At 42.3% G+C, this 20,174-nt stretch overlaps 1 protein-coding gene across 2 annotated transcripts in view; it reads left to right on the top strand.

The window, feature by feature from the left end:
• Positions 1–20,174, top strand: part of bsna (bassoon presynaptic cytomatrix protein a) — an 86,968-nt gene that overhangs the window by 43,700 nt on the left and 23,094 nt on the right. For both annotated transcript variants that reach the window (XR_009241777.1, XM_058644035.1), the window contains exons 3-7: positions 6,984–7,430; positions 10,283–15,607; positions 16,793–16,960; positions 17,547–17,803; positions 19,213–20,149. Coding sequence is in view for 1 of the 2 variants with exons in the window: in XM_058644035.1 (XP_058500018.1) it covers positions 6,984–7,430; positions 10,283–15,607; positions 16,793–16,960; positions 17,547–17,803; positions 19,213–20,149 (7,134 nt within the window). In the remaining variant the exon portion in view is untranslated. The remainder of the gene's footprint in view (positions 1–6,983; positions 7,431–10,282; positions 15,608–16,792; positions 16,961–17,546; positions 17,804–19,212; positions 20,150–20,174) is intronic.

Genomic DNA, 20,174 nt, shown 5'->3' on the forward strand with positions numbered 1-20,174 from the left:
AGAGTAAGTTCTGAAAAGAACGGGAAGTGTTGATGTGGGCGGCCTTTATTGTCCCATAAAAGTGAAACGCCTTACATACAATAAGACACATGATGCAAACTCTGCAGCGTGGGGTGAAACGGGCCTCAAAACCGACTATGTCAATTTGGTTCAAGACTCAGAAAGTGAAGAAACCAGAAAGCTTCCAACAAGGGAGGATGGATTATGAATTATTTAAATAAGAACATGTACGAGCACAAGAAAGAAAAAAAAGTGTACAGCACAGTCTTCTATTTGCAAGCTGTAATGACAAAAAGTAAAGTATAGAGTGTTTTTATTTGTTTGTTTTATACCGTGTGTCGATGAGACACACATTACAGCGCACATTCATGTGTGTGTCCTGTTGGGCTTTTACCGTCTGCTGTGTAAAGTGCACAGCTCAGCAGATACTGCAGCTACAATTCAAGTGAACTGATAGGTCCAACCAAGCGTCAGTCATAACTCCCACCTGAACCCGTATTAGCTCACCTATATTTTAGCCTGTGTGTTGCTACGGTAAAGTATTATATTATGTGGATTTATTGCGAGGTGGATGATGATGATGATAATAGTGATGATGCGTCATTTGTGTCATTTGCTGAGGGACGTGATTCCTGTGAATTTTGAGGCCTGTTATTAGAGAGCTAATGGGTTCAGGGGTGAGTTGGGGATATTAATAAGTGCTTTTCTCTATAAAATCCATACTATAATCACGGTGAATGTTCAGTTTTTCAAAGGGAAGCATTTCAGTAATTGTCTAATATTGTGAGCACCACCACATTGATTTGGGTGGCATTAGACTTCTTGTTGGTTTTGATGGATGTCGATGAGATTAAGTGAGAATGTTATATTTATTTGACGGCAGTGGCTAATGTTGGAAAAATGAGGTCACCCATCAACCTGAACAAACGTTCAATAAGCTCTGTGTGAAAGGTGAGATTGCCTGAAATAATTCTGTCTTTGCATGACTAAGTTTGTTGCCACACTTTGATCCAAAGAAAGGTTCATCTATACAGGTTTAAGCCATGCTACAACTATACTACAACTGTTACACGTGTTATTTCATTCAACAATATCTGCTAATTAAAATCACAATCAACTTTTTTATTATTACATTTGGGCAATTCAGGCCATCCCTTGACAGTTTTGAGGGGAGCTGGATACATTCTCGTCTGACGTGGCAAACACAGTGGAGAGATCACCAACCATCATAGACCTGACATACTGATACAAACAGCCGCTCACGCTCACGCTCACACGAACACCCACAGGCAATCCAGAAATATATATGTCAACCTGGCTGTTTTTGGACTGTGGGAGGAAGTCGGATTATAAATACTGTATTATGATTGATGACAGATGGCTTTTTATATGTATTTAGCATAACCACAATCTAAAAAGCTCACGTGAAATTGAATATACGACTACAATTATATATGTAATTGCTTTAGACTAAAAATAGTTTTTTTTGTCGAAATATTGTATATTATAGTAATATGGGGGGGTTTATAGGTCCCATATTAAGGCTTTAAAAATTGTGTTTCCTTTCGTCTTCTTATGTGATTCATTTTATGTCACATTTTTTGTAGTGATATAAAGTAGTAATAATAGTGCAGAAACAAAATAGACCTTTTTTCTTTTCCTCTTGTTCATAAGTGAACTTTGAACCGTGACATTTTTCCAAATTTCACAAATTCAATTCGATTTTAAACATTTTTAGTACTTTTTACTCAGGTGTGTTTATATAGTTTATTTGTCATATTGCCTAGGTTGTGCTGAAAAAAGGATATAAGACACTCTATATTGCACATTCTTATAGCCTCTGTACATAGTGTATGTTTAACTATAGTAATGGAAAAAATCAGTCAAAATGCTCTGTGTTCTAAGGGTTAAGGGCCTTTTCTTACAGAGGACACCATCTTGAGCCGCAGTGTTTATGCAGCTGCGTTAACAGATCTCCATTTTGCCCACATAACGCTGATGTATCAACCAATGTCGAAAAAAAAAGGAAACAACTGAGTGAGTGGAAATGTGGAGAAAATTGTAAAAATCCTTGCTGGTTCGTGAACGGCACCATAGCTCCCTGATCTGAAGCCTCACCAGTAGTTGTCATACATTCTTACACACTAGATCTTTAAGTGTTGTCATTACTCAAATCTGAATCCCGGGTTCTTCCACTGTTTATCACGGCGTGTCATTTTGCCGTTTCTTCTCTGCCCTCTTCCACCTCCTCTTTCTTCTGCTTGTCGTTCTGGTTAGCCTTCAGCTGCACAGGCCTGCTCCATTTTGCATTGACGTGAACCATGTGTCTATGTACGTGTGTGTGTGTGTGTGTGTGAGAGAGAGAGAGAGAGAGAGAGAGAGTGCTGGTGTAAGTATGAAAGCATGTGTGCACTGCAGTAGAGTGCAGCCTGAAGCAGCAGCCAGTGCCTGAGAAGGGTGCGTTCAAGCAGAACAATGGCACTCTGGGTAAAAATAGCCCCAACACGCTGTTGGAGGGAGAGAAAAGGAGACGGACAAGGGAGCGAGAGAGAAGAGAGCTATGAGGAAGGGGAAGATGTTTCGCTATCATGTGGTGAAGAGACAATAGAGAGATGAACTGCAGGAGCTCATGTGTGAGGAGACTCACACTTGAAGTGAACTGAGACTGACAGATCTGGAGAAGCCCAGAGACACTTTTTGTACTGTATTCCAAATGGAGAGAGACAGAAGTTAAGAGAAAAGGAAACTAATCACAAAATAATAACAATAAATGAAATATTAACAATTTACAGTCACCTTATCTCTCACTCAATCTTAATCTTATTTCACTATACCAGTGTTTGAACTATATGTGAGGAAGAGGAGGAGGATGAGAGGGCAAATGATCTTATTGGGAATAAATCGGCCTCCTGTGAAAAGTGCGTAGCTGACTTTGCTCCGCCTGTTTTCGCCACTGTGTTTTAACGTTGGTGATAATGGTGTTACTTCGACAGCTCAATATTTTCTTGGTATAAAATTTTGAGAACCACTGCACTAGCGGATGTGAGTGAAGGGTGAAATGATGTCTTCACTACGATCCAGACAAGAATAACTTTCTGCATTTTCCATAACATATCACATACATAAGTACACGACGGATTACTGTGAACTTTGGCGCAGCCGTTTGTGTCGCCTGGGAGGTTCTTTGAAAACAACATAATGCGACACTGACACATGATTCATATCCCTGTCAGTAGGATATTCATGTTTCTGGTCCTCTGTAACAGTAGACAGCAGCTGTAGTTCATGTTTGTTTTCTTTAAAGAAGCGTAGTATAGTAGTAGTGGTGGCAATAGCAGAACATCAAAGGGGGGAAGGGAAAGAAGTCAATACCATAATTCCCCTACAGGCAATGCAGCTTTCTTTTGTGACAAGTGTGTTACATTGGCTGATGAGTAAGAGTGAGGCCTCCTCATGGCTGAGGAGTAATACAGGGGTTGAGCACAGTGGTGGAGTTATTTCCACACTTCTGTCATGAATCCCTTTGAGCGATGGAAGAGACATTGCGTGTATTAGACCGATATAAATGGAAAACAGATCTATTGCTTTTCTCTTTATGGAACACCAAAAAGAAAGACGGACAGCAAAAGTGCACAACACAAGTAAGAGAAATGAGAGTAAAAATACAATTCCACAACACTCAGCAAATTTCAAAAGGAGTGACATTTAGCGAGCAAGAGCTGGAGAGACGATTGAGTTTGGATGTATAATGTGCGTTAGAATGAAATGAGCAGAAATAAAAGACTAACTGCAGAGAGAATTAGGACTGATGGAGCGTTTTAATGAGCGTTATTGACAGGAGGAGAAAGGCGCAGATTGTTGGTGCTATGTAGGTTAAGTGGAGGAGCAATGGCGTACTCTGCAGGAACACACACACAGACACACACACACGATCCTTTGTGTTGGACTGAATATACTTGCTTGGAAAAAAATCAGTTCACTTTACGTCTAAGAATGATTTAATGACAGTCTCAGGGTCAGCACTTTGTAAGAGTTTGCATCATATTCAGTTGAGATACAGTAGCTAATTCATTCATTCTTGCTTTGGGGGGGGGGCAGGAGCTCACATAGGGCAGGAGGCGGGGTACGTGCTGGACAGGTCACCAGTCCATCACATAGGGCCACATAGAGACAAACAAGACACTCTCACACTCACACCTACAGTCAATTTAGAGTGTCCAATTTGCCTAATCCCCAAATCTGCATGTTTTTTGACTGTGGGAGGAAACTGGAGAACCCGGGGAGAACATGTGAACTCGCAAATCACAAACCTGGGTCTTCTTCTTCTCTTATGTATGAAATAGATTAAAAATGAGATTTTCTGGTATTTTTCTAGAGCAGAGTTGGTGTATAAATGTGTTATTTGATCAACAGTGAAGGAATGATGTGCTATTTTCATACTCATTTAAATCTGTTTTTCTCAGGTGTTACTTATTTCTACCCATCACAGCTTCCTTTTTCATGCTCAGAGAACACAGCATCTCAATGAAATCTGCTCTGAAGCCATTTGTTCAACTGAAAAAGGTTTTCTGTATATGGATGCTACAGTTATATTGGGAGGATAAAGATGTGCTGGTATTAAGAGTCGAAGCAAAAGCAGCAGAGGAATATATTCACTCAGACACTGACTTTTTGTATCCCTTAGGGAGGGTCGTGTTTGCAGCCTGACTCATTCATTGTTTCTGTTGAACTTCTTTTGCTCCACATTTGGGTTTCAACAGGAAAGAACTCTTTTAAAAAGGCTTTTAAGTACAGACCTCTGGTGGCAATGAAAGACGCAATAATGCAACTGCCATTCAAATGTCTGACAATAATACAGATTATTATTGTTCATATTTCCAATGTTTTCGTTGGCCTTCCTATTCCTTCTTTCATGAAAAGGGTCCATTAATTGGATCTTAAATTTAAATACTCGCCCATGCACTACACAACCTAAAACAACATTAGTCACTGTGATGGAGGGAGATGGAGTCTTTTGTACAACACCTCACCACAGATAAACACTCAGAGGGGATTCAGACAGAGAGAGAGAGAGACGCTGGAGCACGATAAAGAGAGGAGAGACAGAAGAGACCGAATGAGGACTGTTAGAGACAGAGAGGATTCAGTGAGTGGGTGGAAAAGAGCAGAGATGGAAGATAAGTGTCGAGGAGGAAGGGGTTGCATCTGTCAATTATTCATTAGATGAGTAATGCAGCTGCTCTCCAGCTCTAAACAACAATAACTACTGTCCTGCACAGGTAGGGAGAGACAGGCGAATAATAAACTGTTGTGCGTGTAAAGTGGTGGTGAGGAGACACAACATTTAACATCATGTAGTATTAAAGGAAATCTAACCATCTAATATCATTGCATGAATCCTGATTCGTCATTCAGAGAATCATCTTCCAAGTCCTCCAAATGTTCTTACAGCTGTACAGAGCTTTACAGTGAGTTTAATCTCAGACTTTAGTGGCTGGAACCACAACTTAACAGTTCTGGCTGCTCCTGTGTAATTTCTGTCAACACAGTCAACGTCAACCCTCACTGTGCACTACCTGTTCAGCTTCAAACAGCGGACAGGCGTAGTAATGACTAGCTGCTGAATATGCAGGGAAAAATAAGATAAGGCTCTTCGGCTTCTAAATATAGAAGCCGAGAAAGCCGAAGTTCCTTATTTTACCCTCAGGAGTTGGCACAGACCAATGACAAGAGCTAAAAGAGTGGTGAATTGAATATTAGATTTAAATGACCAGGTGATCAGTAACACAAACTCAAACCGTCACTGTCACGACAAGGCCTCGGGGAAAACCTGATCGTAACATGAACGTGGACACACCCCCTTCCCAACTCCCAAGAAACCACCAGCAACAGCCTCTTGTACTGGACCCTCCTGTGCAGGACCAACAGTCACACATGAATAAGTAGTAGCATAAAAAAGTTTGAAATAGATTTTGAGTGGAGATTTCAATCTATCTTATCGTGTGTGCAGTGCCTTTTACAAGTGTGTGTTTGAGCCCAGTGTATGCCACGTGTGTTTGTATGTCAAAACATCCACACTTCTCTTTTTCGGGACATTTGTCTGGGCCCCACAACTTTAAAGAGGTTTTTTTTCAGGGTTAAGACCTAGTTTTAGGGTTTAGGGTTAGAATTGGGTCTAGGTTAAGGGTTAGGGTTAGGCATTTGGTTGTGATGGTTAAGGTTAGGTGGCTGGGGAATGCATATCATGTGTCCTCACTAAGATATAAAAAAACAAGTTTGTGTGTGCATGTAGTTGTGTCTTCAGTCAGCTCTATCATGTTAAAAATATCAATCGGTGTGTTAAAGGCTCAGTGTTTTTTAACCCAAGAAGTTAACTTACCCATGGTAATTTGCCATGGGGATAATACACAATTCCTAGGGGTGTGTGTTTATAGGTCACATATTCAGGCTTTATAAAATGCGGGGGGGTTCATCTTCTTATGTGTTGTTGAGTCAAAGTTATGATGCATTTTATGTTGCATTTTTACTCGTGATATAAAGCAGCAATAATTGCGCAGAAGTTACAAAGTAGTACGTTTTTCTTTTCTTTTTGTTCATAAAAACGAGCCGAGTGAACTTTGAACTGTGACGTATTTACAAATTTCACAAATTCAATCCGACCTTCAAGAATTGGAGAACTTTTTGCTCAGGTGTGTTTATGTAGTTGGTGAAAATGAAACTCAATATTGCACATACTTATAGCTCTGTATACACAGTACGTTTGAACAGTCATGGAAAAAAACAGCCGCTAATGCTCTGTATGTGTCTAACACACTTACACGAACACACATACAGCAATGGTAGTAGTAACAGCATTCATGTTGACTTCTTAATTCTCTTTTGTAAACCCCACAATATTTCATCTTAAAGCTTTTTTTTTCTTCTTCTAAAACCATTGCTCATTGTTGATGTCTTATCTTGTTTTTATTCTCTTTCTGTTTCAGAAAAAGGAGTGGCTATGTCTGAACTGCCAGACCCAGCGGCTGATGTCTGGAGGACCCCTTGAGGAACCTCCTCTACCCGTTCCTCATCCCTCTCCAAAGCACCAGCCAATGGGCTCACCTCGTCACCAGGTGCCGACTAGCCAGCAAAGCCCTCTCCACAAACCCACCAATCAGCAGGGGTCCAAGCCGAGCCAGGCCCAGAAACCGCAGGCTGGTACAGGCAGTAGTGGACCGTTTGCACCCGCTGCTGCCAAACAACCGACTGACACCAAGACCGGGACTCCAGCTACGGCAACTATAACAACCATGGACTCCCAGAAACCAAAGTCCTCAGAGACAAAGCTAAAGACCGAGTCTGAGACCCAGCCTCCCAAAGAGAGCAAACCCTTGCAGAAGAAAGAGCCAATTACCCCAATCAAGGAAATTAAGAAGTCCCGGCACTATGATGTAAGTAAGATTTTAGTCCACTGTATGTATGTTAAACTATGGCAAAAATGTATATAATAGTAAAATAATACAAAGTGAATACACATCATTTTTGCACCAATGAAAGGATTTGGGATGCTACAACATTTAAACCATAGTGTAACATACATGGACCAAAAACATGCTACTGTTGTGTAATTATTCAAGCTTTTACTGCAGCTTATGTGTCTTGGTTATGTGAGTATGTTTGGCTGTTATAAGCTTGGCCCTGCTTCATATACATATTTTTTTTCCCATCAGTTTAATGAGCTTGGGGCTGGTGATTCCTCTTCATTACAGAGAAAGCACAAGTGACGAGTGAAGCAGGCAAAAAGAAGGCGTCTCCGAATCCACGGTTCGGTTCAGACTCAGACTCTTGAGCCATTCTATGTTCATACCCTGATCACTTTATCACAATTTGGCCAAAACGAATCATGTACAGTATGCAGTTAGAGCTCCATAACTGGTGTGTAATATTTAATAATCAGCTTTTAACTAAAATAATATAATAATGTGTAATAATAAAACAGTCATCGTGTACTGTGCTGTGTATTCATATCAGGGTCAATGATTGTGAGCCCAGTAGAGTGAAACATCTGCCATTTTTTTCATGCTGATCAAAGAAATATGTTTATGCAAGTCAGCCTACAGAAACATGCACCGTTGCATGATCCCATTCCCACTCATTTACGTATTTATGTCGCTGTTTTCCAGGAATTTAGCTGAAACAGCTCTGTTGAAAAAGTGGGGTTCCCATGCTCGTTGATGAGCACAAGTGAAACTGAAAAATGAGATGAAATGTCAGACATTCAGTGTCAGGAGAGGAGGAAATACTTCGAGTATTTCAAATCATGGACTCAACTTGTATTTTTTGACTTAAAATGCACAGAGACTATTCACTGTGTATTTGATTTGAGGGTTAAACTGATACCTGGGAAATATATGTTAACTTTACAGATCACAAGACATTCTGCTTTTTCATTATGATTAGCTTTATTTTATACATTTAATTTGCTTTTTGAATCAAAGCAAATTCATGATTACAGTAAAGTGTGATAAGGTAACAATTTACAGAAGGATTATATTGCATTGTGTTTCATCTTAACCACAATTTACACACAAATTATGTGACATTTGTTCCTATTTTGTATTTTTTTTAGTAAGTCAGATCATTACATTTATGCATGTCCTCTATTGATAATTTTGAGAATTACATGAGAATGAACCTAGTATTTTATGAATTGTACCATGTTTCTTAATAGTTTGATGATCACAGCTCAGGGTTTGGTTACTTGACAAAGTTGAAATCAAACTCAACCTGTGTGCAAAACAGGAAACAAAGAAAAGAAAACTACACAACACTGACTGGCATGGAGGAGAGTGGCATGAGATAATGTCTTGGTTATTTTGAATAACGAGCTCAACTGCTAACTTTCTGCTTCAGTGTTGGATGTCTATGGCTATTTGGAAAGCATGTTGTTGATTCCCTTCTCACAGAATGGTAAGACTGTGTGGCTGGAGGGGCAGAGAGGTATTCATGGCTTACCTTGGGGAGAAAGAGCGTTCGACTCGAACATTGAGGGGATATGTGTGAAACAGTTGCAGACAGAGGCAGCTGTAGCTCCTGCTGAAATATGATCGGCATGCCATGAATATGCTAAACCACCAAGGCCCTCAGCTGAGCTAATACTGCTGCGGGCCTTTGTAAATGCAATGCAGACCTGACTCAATTGGGGAGCTGCTCTGAATTTTAATTGCTGAGAACTCAAAGTTAAGTTCTTCTCTGACGTCCTGTGACGAGCGGAAAAATGGGCTTTCCAGTATCGAAAATAGAGCTGCAATGAATAACTGATTATTAATCAATTACTAAATGAATCACCAACTATTTTGATATCCAATTAGTCTGTTTGTTTGTTTCAATAATTGAAATGTGAATATTTTCTGGTTTCTTTGCTCCACAAAACTGAAAAACTGAATAATGTTGGTTTGTGGACAAAACAAGACATTTTAGAACGTCATCATTTCAAGGTTTGGGAAACACTGATCAACATTTTCAAAATGTTCTGGCATTTTACGGATCAAACAACTAATCGATGCATCCAGAAAATGATTGACAGATTCATCGATTGTGAAAGTTATTGTTAGTTGCTTTCTAAAAACCTTGTATTCTTTCTTCCACCCCCTTTCCCTTACCAGGTTAGTCCATTTGAGTCTATGATTTAAAATGTTATTAACTGACATCCCAGACAGAGCCATTGATGAATGAGTTTTGAAAAGTTTTTGTGCCACATCCATTGTTATTCCAGTCATTTTAATTCCATACTCTTATATTAAGATCATTGTTTCTAAAAGGGAAATAATTTGGACTAACCTCCTCCATCAATGGCTCAGAAACAATACGTGATCAACTTTTATCGTTGCCTTATTATTTATCTTTAACTAACAGCTTAGTCATAACATTGCCCTTTATTTATGTTCAAAGGGGAGAGAGCTGTCGGTCAGTCTGATGTATAATGCAGTTTATAATTTCTTTTAATTCTATATTCATTGTGTAAACTATGCATTTAGTAATTTTGTTTAATTAAACAACTCCTTAGAGAATTTAACCTGGGTCTATTTAAACAAAAAATGGTTTTATATGGCGATAGCACAGATGTATTTATATTATTTTACTTTCCATTTTATAAACATATTGATTTTACATTTTCAAAAATCAAGTTTTGAACTTATGTGGGCCTAAATTGTGTGAATACTGCATGAATTGACTTTAATGGAAAAAACTAAAGCTTTTCCAAATCTGATGTATCTTTCCTTCTTTGTCTCTTCTCTTTTAGGATACTAAAAGCAACAGTACCCATGACTTGTCACGCAGCCCCCAGAGCCTGAGTGACACTGGCTACTCCTCTGATGGCATCTCCAGCTCCCACAGCGAAATTACAGGTCTAATCCAAGAGGAGGAGATGAAGCTAAGCGAGCGGGGAATCAGTGTACGGGGCTCCCCTCCAAGTCCCTCTGAAATTACCAAGCTAGAAAGTTCCATGAGGCCACTGCTGGAGAAGAGTCTCTCTGAAGACAAGGCAGACAGGAGAGGAAGAAAGCACAGAGACAGAGATTTAGATGATAGAGGGAAGCAGCGTCCACGCTCCCTGTCAATCCCTCCAGACGCGTACGACTCTGATGAGGAATTAGAGGACATAATGGAAGAAGAAGAAGATGGAGGAGACTGGGAAGGTAAACGGAAGGAAGGAAAGGATGAGAAGAAGGAAAAGAAAAAGAAGGATAAAGAGGCTGAGCCCACAGAAATGACAGATGAGGAATTCATGAGGAGACAAATAATGGAGATGAGTGCCGATGAAGAAAACGAAGAGGAGGAAGAGATGGAGGAAGAGGAGGATGAGGAAGATGAAGGATATGGCTACCACAAACCCAAGAAAAGCCACCACAAGCACATCCTCTCTGACTCAGGAAAAGAGAAGAGACGCCTTCAGCACCACTCCAGCAGTTTTGAAGAGGAAACCAAGAGCACCACTGATGTTTATAAAGGTTCAGTGGAGGAGGGTGAGGAAGATGTGATGGCATCACAAGGGGGCCTAAGGCGCTTCAAAACTATCGAACTCAATAACACTAATAGCTACAGCCGAGACATGGAGCTGAGCAGTGAAAATGATCTGAGCCTTGATCGGGAACCAGAGCTAGAGATGGAGAGTCTGACAGGATCTCCTGAGGAGCGCTCTCGAGGTGACTACTCCTCCACTCTGCCACCCACTTCATCATCATATGGTTCTGGTCAGTCTCCTACTTCCATTTCATCAATGGAGGAGGATAGTGATAGTAGCCCAAGCAGAAGACAAAGACTAGAAGAGGCCAAGCAGCAAAGAAAAGCACGCCATCGCTCCCATGGCCCTCTCCTCCCCACCATTGAAGACTCTTCAGAAGAAGATGAACTGAGAGAGGAAGAAGAGCTTCTGAGAGAGCAGGAGAAAATGAGAGAGGTGGAACAACAGAGAATAAGGAGTACAGCACGGAAGACCAAGAGGGATAAAGAAGAGCTGAGGGCTCAGAGGCGCAGAGAAAGGTCCAAGACTCCGCCAAGCAATCTTTCACCCATTGAAGATGCTTCTCCAACAGAGGAGCTGAGACAAGCTGCAGAAATGGAAGAGCTTCATCGATCTTCTGCCTCTGAATATTCCCCTCAGAGTCTGGACTCAGAGGCTGAAGGATATGAGTCTAAACTTTACAAGTCAGGCAGTGAGTATAATCTGCCTACCTTTATGTCTCTCTACTCACCAGTAGAGAAGTCATCTATTACGACTACTACCACAGCACCATCATCAACTTCCAAACCTCTCAAGAGTGCTGAAGAAGTTTATGAGGAAATGATGAGGAAGGCGGAGCAGCTTCAAAAACAACAGCAGCAACAGCAGCAACAACATGGAAGGCACTATTACGAGGAGGACATTAATGGACAAGCTTATGATGACGAGTATGAATATGAACAAGATCAAACAGGATATGACAACGAGGCAGCAGAGACAGAAACAGATATTTATGAGGAGATCCGACAAACATCTCAAAACATCACTAAGATGCAGCAGGCCAGCGATGAACAAGTAGATATTGAGATAGAGAGCTCATACCCAGACAAGCAGCTCCTCGATACAGGCTCAGCCTTTGCTAAGCTGCTGGAACAAAGCAATGCTCTTTTGACCCCAGGCACCAGCCCCACCCAGATCTCAGCTCCTGTCTCCTTTGCTGAGACTGGAGGGCGGATCCCTGATGTACGTGTAACACAACATTTCTCTGGAAAGGATGGTCACAAAGATAGGCTGAAAAGCCAAGCAGGAAAGAATGGTATTACACCCACGGTGGCTGCCACAACTATTGCAGCTTATGGAGTTTATGCCAGAGATGCAGTAACTATTTCACAGACTAGTTCAAGCCACACTATCACGTCTACTCAGTCTGCAATATATGGCCGACACACAGGCAGTCCTGCCACATCCTCAGCAACTGTTTCTAGTGTATGCAGCAAGATCGCAGAGATTACTCAAGCTTACAGTCAAAGAGAAGTGATCACGCGCAGGGTGGGGGAGACAAGGGGTGTCCAAGTGCGAGACAGCTCAACATCCTCTACTGAGAGAATTATTGAACCACGTTCTCCCAAATATACAACTTATTACAGGAGCACCAGTCCTCCTCTTTCTCCATCCCCACCTCCACTGCAGAGTCCCACCCGATCACCTTCAAGAAGGGCTACAGCAGAATTCTCTACACAGACATTCAGTTCAGCCATGCGATTGGAGTCAGCTGGCTCTGGGCCTTCATCTCCAGTGATGGCTCAGGGAACACAAACATCACATCGATCTGTTTCCCCCCGGTTGTATAGACAGCAGTCTTCCCAGGATGCCCCATATTCCCCACCTCCAAGCCCAGCTAGACCAATGACAGTCAACACTGCTACTTCTCCTCTCTCCTCACCAACTCGATTTAGCCGACAATCGACTTTTGAAACCTACTCCCCATGTGGTAGTCCTCCAGATACACCACCTTTCCAGCATTCTCCTACACGTAGCTTCTACCACACACAAAGAATTGAGAAGGTAAATGTGGGAACAAGTATGGTCACCACAGCCAGTACTTATACCAGAGGGTCTGTGTCAATGGATAACATCTCCCTCTGTCGAATATCCACAGTTCCTGGCACGTCACGAGTAGAACAAGGTCATATGATCCAAGGTGGAAGTGTTGTGGACCTTAGAACAGCCACCAAACAGGCCCCTATAATCATGACTGACCAAGGAATGGATCTCACCTCATTGGAAAGCAGGAAATACCATGGAGGATCAGAGGGTAGCAGACATTCAACAATTGTACAGCCACTGATCATGAACTTGAACAGCCAAGAGACTATGACACCAACCACTGTGAGTGTCACGGTGGCTGCTTCAATGTTCATGACCCAGCCTAAACAACCCACAGTCTATGGTGACCCTCATCAAACCTGGGTTGATCTCGGCCAAGGCATGGGTTCAGCTGTGTGTCTTTCACAGAACATACCACAAATTTCACCACCAATTGACCCGTCAATACCAAAAATTGATGCCAAACTGGAAGACCTCAGTGTACAGCAGAGGGAGCTGCAGAAACAACAAGAGAAACTGCAAAAACAACAAGAGCTTCTTGAACAGCAGTTACAGCAGCACCATCAGCAGCAACAACCACCTCCTTTGGTCAGGTTCAACATTGCTGGCCAGGTGCCACCTTTACATAAAAAGGACTTGCTTATCAGCCAGACAGGCACCACCCCAGCTGTTGTCAGTGCTGTATTACCAGCCATTAACCCTGAGTTGTATGGAACTGGCCCCATTGAGCTAAAAGGGCAGCCCAGTCCTCCTGGTTTAATGATAGGTGGTAAATCACCACATAGCATAATCGTACAGATGGATGGAGGACAAGAGCAGGCCAGGGCAGTAACTCAGTTAGTAAAGGTCGAAGAAGGACAGGATGCTCTGGATCAACTAGGTGGCCAAATTAAATCTGACAACCAACCAGCTTGCTGTGATGTTGTCTACAGAATTCCATTTGGTGGAAGCTGTGTTGGTGGCTCTGAGAAAGAGGGCATAAGGCCTCCTTCTGCACCACCCCTTACCTATGAGTCAGACCAAGAAACGCAACCTGCAAGGTACCATGAGTATCCAATGGATGGGCAGAAGGCCTACACATTACCTTTCCCTGGTAAGCTCCAGCCTTCAATGTCTGATACAAACCTCGCTGAAGCAGGGCTACAGTCGTACCATTCTAAACTAGAGCCACAATTCCAAGTGTCAGGAGAACTTGCTGTGGATTTAACTGCGATGAAGCAGGGTTACGGAGGGTATATAGGGATGCAGTATGGCTCCTATACAGATCTGCGTCATGGAGGAGACATTCCAACCCAAACACTGCCTATAAGAAGATATAATTCTTTGTCAAACATCAGTACAGACTATGGCTACTCAGCCCGTGACATTGCTGGCTTCCAAGAAGCTAACTTAGCTCAGTACAGTGCTACAACTGCCAGGGAGATCAGTCGTATGTGTGCAGCACTCAATTCCATGGATAGGTTTGGCAGTAACCCAGACTTGATGCAATATAGCACATTAGGCAGAGGAACTGGGCCTGGGTCCTCCAGACTTGCAGCAGGTCTTGGCATAAGACAAAACCTCCTCTTTGGACTAGATGGGAAGCCAATCTCTCACAGTCAAGCACTAACCAACCTTATCAATGCCAGACAGGCCAGTCTCAGAGCCATGTACCCTGCTGCTATTAGGTCTTCTGATGGAATGATTTACTCCACCATTCAGACCCCAATTGCTTCCACACTTCCCATCACAACCCAGCCAGCATCTGTTCTACACCCACTACTAAGAGGGGTCTATAGGCCATACCCTTCTGCCAATATGACACCTGTGCCCCTATCCAGTCTAACCAGACTACCTTTGAACCCTAGAATGTCCTTAGCTGGACAACCCCCAGTTCGTTACCCATCACCGGGTATTCTTCAAACAACATCAGCCACTGCCACTACTGGCGGTGCTGCAACAACTTCAGCAACAGGAAGTGCTCCTGCGTCTGTTTCCATGACAATAGCTGGCTCTGCAGTCCAAGACGAACCAGTTTACCTTGGTAAAGGTGCCACAGTGTCTTCCTCATCAGGTGAAGTCACCTCAGTTGGAGGAACACTTGTCATACCAACAGAGCCACAGCAGCAACCAATAAACCTGTCTCAGGCACACCTGAACAATCAACAACAACAAGTGACAAATGCTCAGCAGTCACAACAGCCTCCTCCAGCAGCCCATGCCTATCCACCCTCAGGGACATCACACGCTGTCGGCCCCTCTGGCCCTCCCAGTGGCTTGCCTGTTCCAGGGGGTCTTCCTCCGTTTCCTCCACCAGGTGCCATACACAAGGAGGGTGAATCTGAGGCAGAGAGGCTGCATCGGCAGCAAGAGCAGCTTCTGCAGATGGAGAGAGAACGTGTGGAATTGGAGAAACTTCGACAAATGCGCCTGCATGAGGAGCTGGAGCGGGAAAGGATAGAGCTAAAGCTGCACAGGGAAAAGGAGCAGATGCTGGTACACAAGGAGCTCCAGGAGCTGCAGACCATCAAGGAACAGGTAGAGGGAGAAACAAGAAGCCAAAAAGAGTTTGTTGATTGATGTATTGTTTGATGATTTGTAGTTGTTTCATTTTGCATTGGATATTTTTTGTGTTTTGTTGTTTTTCTGTTACTGTGGTAATGTCCCTGTCTTTAATGTTAATCTTATCAGTACGCTAAGCTATCGGGTGACTTTTCAAGAAAGTACTGTAACACTTTTATTATCAATTTAATAGATATCTGTTTAGAGGCAATTAGTGAAACTACTACTGGTATGTAGGGATTGATGACTTTTTCGTCACGTTTGCATCCAGCCTGATTTAAAAATATATATAATTCTATAATCTGCATGTTATGTTGTGAACTTGTTGCTTGTGACGTATGCATGAGCATGCCTTTCCCATATACCTTATGACGATATAAACCCAAGATGTTCAAGTTTTGTTTATAAAGTGGTTTCATGTTCCATTTGCTGACTTATTTGTAGAGGTAAAATCATTTACATAATTTTTTAAACACCTAGGACTATACATTATGTTACATTTGAATTTCACGTATTGCTCACCTCCTTATACACTTGTGGAGATGTTATAATAACTAACATGAGAGCTAACATGGCTATTTTCCTCTTTTTTGATAGAACAAGCATTTCAAAATCTTTCAAGTTAACTCTGTTAAACAGGTGTGGTAGCCTTTCTTAATAAGAATGATCTAGAGATGGAATGCTCAATATGCATCTCATAGCCTACCAGGCCAAACTGCTGACTCCTTATTTGCTCCAGCCTGCCATTTAAGCAACAGAGAAAATGCATTAAATATGTAATTATGAGCATCATGCGACTGGAAAACACAATGACCAGCACACGCTGCACTTTATGTTTCACTTCCATTCTTGTGGTTTGCACTGTATAAAACTTCCACTAACTTGGAACCATTATCAAAACTAATCCATCAGCTTTAGAATAACTTCATGCCAAATCCAATTTTAAGTCTTGCAATTTAATTTGCATTGGTGAACTGTATAAAACCAGATATCCAAAAGTCAACATCCTTGTTCTTGTTTGTCTTTATTTTCTTTCTCTCTCAATTCCTTTTATTTTTACACATCGCCTCTCAATCTTCTCTTCTCTCATGTCTCGTCTGTCCACTCTCTACTTTTGTTCATGTGCACTTTTCCCGACTCCTTTCCACCAACTCTATTTAGGTTTTGCAGCAACAGCAGCAAGAACGTGAGAAACAACTTGTTATCCAGAGGGAGCAGCTGGCCCAGCAGAAGTCCCAGCTAGACCAGATCCAGTCTTTACAACAGCAGCTCCAGCAACAGCTTGAAGAGCAAAAGAGACAGAAAACAGCTGCAGTTCAGAGCGTCCAGGTAAAGTGGGTAACATTGTATGACATATGTGATATCCTTTGGCATTGATGCTGAAGCTTTTACATGTCAGGAGAGAGTGTACAAATACAGAAGCATGCTTCAAGAAGCTCTTAATACTAAATGTTTGCCCTTTTTTTTTACATCTGTATACTCACACATGGCTGTCCCCTTGCCTTGACACAATTCTACCTATCCTAGCATTGTCATTTAAAAAAAAAGAAAGAAATACTTTTCACCACAAAAAGCAGCAAAAATATCTCTGTTCATTAAGACACTAGCCTATAATCTGACTATTATTATTATTATTATTAGTAGTAGTATTAATAATAATAATAATAATAATAATAATAATAATAATACATTTAACTTTAAACCAAATTGTATGCAGTCTTTTCCTCTCATCATGCTTGGTGTATTTATTTCAATTACTTTGCATGTACTGTATGCGTATCTATTCATGTACCATTAGGGTTGATACGTTGATGCACTCACAAACCTCATTCACTCTCAACTGAATCAATGATCTGTGAGTGGGCAAACTTTAAGAACCTATCAATCTTGAAACAAGTTTCCTTTTTTTTTAAAGCTGGATGCAAACGGACAGCCCCTGCACCCCTACGTTGACTCTCAGATGGGCTCCCGTTCCCTTCCCAACTCCTCATCAGAGATGTGTCTGAGGAGCCAGGAAGAGCACATGGAGACCAGGAGTAACATCAGGAAGCACAGCTCTATGACCAGGCTGAGCAGGGACATCTTGGATGGTGATGGCGTGATCTTCTACAGCTCCCCCCGCAGGATTGTGGACAGCTGTGTGCAGACAGATGACGAAGATGGGGAGGAGAGGTAAAGATGTGTGTGTGAATGAGTGGGGTGAAAGGGTCAATAGGTAGCACATCTGTTTTTAGATAGCGGTGAATGGTTTGTATTTGTATGGCACCTTTGTGGTCTAGATGACAACTCAAAGCTGTTTACACTACAGTTTTGTCATTCACTCATTCACACCCACTCAAACACACATACATTCATACAGCACATTTGCACATGTTTTTTTTATATTACACTAGTCATAGTCATTCACACACTGCTGGTACAGCCACCATTAGCAATCATCATGTAGACACGCAGAGCTGTAGAATGAACCCTGACCTTAAAGTTGGAGGATGACTAACTCTACCACTGAGCCATGTTTGCCCCGAAAGTGTGTATGTGTGTACATCTTTGTGAGGACCACACAGGAAGTAAGTTTTGACAACAATTTGGCTCGTCGTAATGACTGAATATAATTTCACCCAGAAACATGTCATATTTCACACAGTTATGCAGGAAATTCAGTATTCACACTGACAGATATGGAGAGTATCTGAAAAAGGATTTCAATATTATTCTCATATACAGACATATTTATCCAGCGAAAATAGTATTCTAACTCGATTGTCACCGATTGTGACTGAATTTTATTTGATGTGTTAGTTACTACAATGAATGCGTCGCGGCTCATGAAGCCAAGTTTAAGCGGAAAAAAAAGTAGAACATCACCAAGACTGAGGTTTAGATAAAAAGGTTTATTTGAACATTTGCTGGTATGCAAGGGGTCAGTGGATGTAAGGGATTGTCCAGGAGTGAGGTGAAAGCCTCTGGGAGAAAGGAGATATGTTATTTCCAGGTTGAGGATTGTCCATAGATATATTCATACAAGGGTATGTATGTCAGGAAGTTAAATCTTACTGTCGTAGATACTTGACAGGATTTTGAGGGGAGCCACTGGTTATACTTGGAGGTTGCTTGAGCTGTACGAGGGTGAGCAGGCAGAGGAGTAATCCACAGGATGTCATATGCAGGAACAGGTTCAAAGGAGATTGGCAGGTCAGGAGCACAGGACTAGCCGTCACTTCCAGAACTCGAGGAATTAACTAGGAGAAACAAGGTAAGACTGGTAAATATAAGTAGCAGCACAAGCTAGGCACTGACAACGAGTAACCTGATTACCATGCTGGAGACGTAGAAAATCTAGCAGAGACATCCTTAAGAGCAGCTTCGTTAATTAGCTTGATGAGATGCAGGTGTGTCAGCAGGGAGCAGGATCCAGACTCCACCTCCAACTTGCTCAGTCCAACCTACAGCTCAGGAAAGAAAACATATATATGTGTATACTTTGAATACAAAACGTGTTTTTTTAAAACATTACTATGACAAAATAATGACTAACAAAGCATTACTTCAATCCTTTCTTTTTATCTTCTCTTAATCATCAGGTATATGATGCGTCATCGCACCCGGAGGAGAGGTCGCAGCGTTGACTGCTCAGTCCAGACAGATGACGACGACGAGAAAACTGAGACAGAACACCCGGTCCGCCGAAGACGCTCGCGTTTCTCTAGGCACTCTGAGTCCAATGCCGCCAGCAACAGCACTACTGCTACAACCAGTACAGCTACTGACACAAAAACAGACACGTCCAAGATGGTATCTTCCAGCATTGCTGTACAGACCATCAGGGAAATGTCTTGCCAGACAGAAGTAGAGCACCTAGGGAGAGTCTCCCCAGCAATCCATGTGACAGTACCAGATCCAAATAAAGTGGAGATTGTACACTACATCTCTGGTCCTGAGAGAACCCAAAAAGGGCAGTCTCTTGCATGCCAAACTGACCCAGAAGCCCAGTCACAAGGTGTTGTAGCTCCACAACTTAGTGTACCAACTACAGTCAGTCCTTATTCTTCCTCCACCAGTAGTGGAACACAACAATCCAGTACATCAGACCTTCTGACCCAGCAGCGCCAGCAGCAGCACATTGCAGCAAATGCAGCCAAGTTTGAGCGACGTCGCCCTGACCCACTTGACATTAACTACCAGCCTCACAACCACCTCCACAACGAGTCCATCTCCAGCATCATCCGGCAGCAGCAGACAAATCCCAAATCTCCGCAAGTCCTCTACTCTCCTGTCTCCCCGGTGTCCCCTCACCGCCTGCTGGAGACTTCTCTGTCTAGTGAGCGGCTGAACAAGGCCCATGTCACACCACAGCAGAAGTCCTACACAGCTGAGTCCCCCCAGCGACACCCATCTATGCCCCGACCCATCAAGAGCACCCAAAGATCCATGTCAGATCCTAAGTCCCTTAGCCCAACTACAGATGAACACACCAAAGCCAGGCTGACCCTGTATCAACAACAAGCCCTTCAGAGCCAGGTAAAGTAACTTAACTCATGCTGTT

Source organism: Solea solea, chromosome 11 (genome assembly GCF_958295425.1).
Source record: "Solea solea chromosome 11, fSolSol10.1, whole genome shotgun sequence".
Lineage (NCBI taxonomy): Eukaryota > Metazoa > Chordata > Actinopteri > Pleuronectiformes > Soleidae > Solea > Solea solea.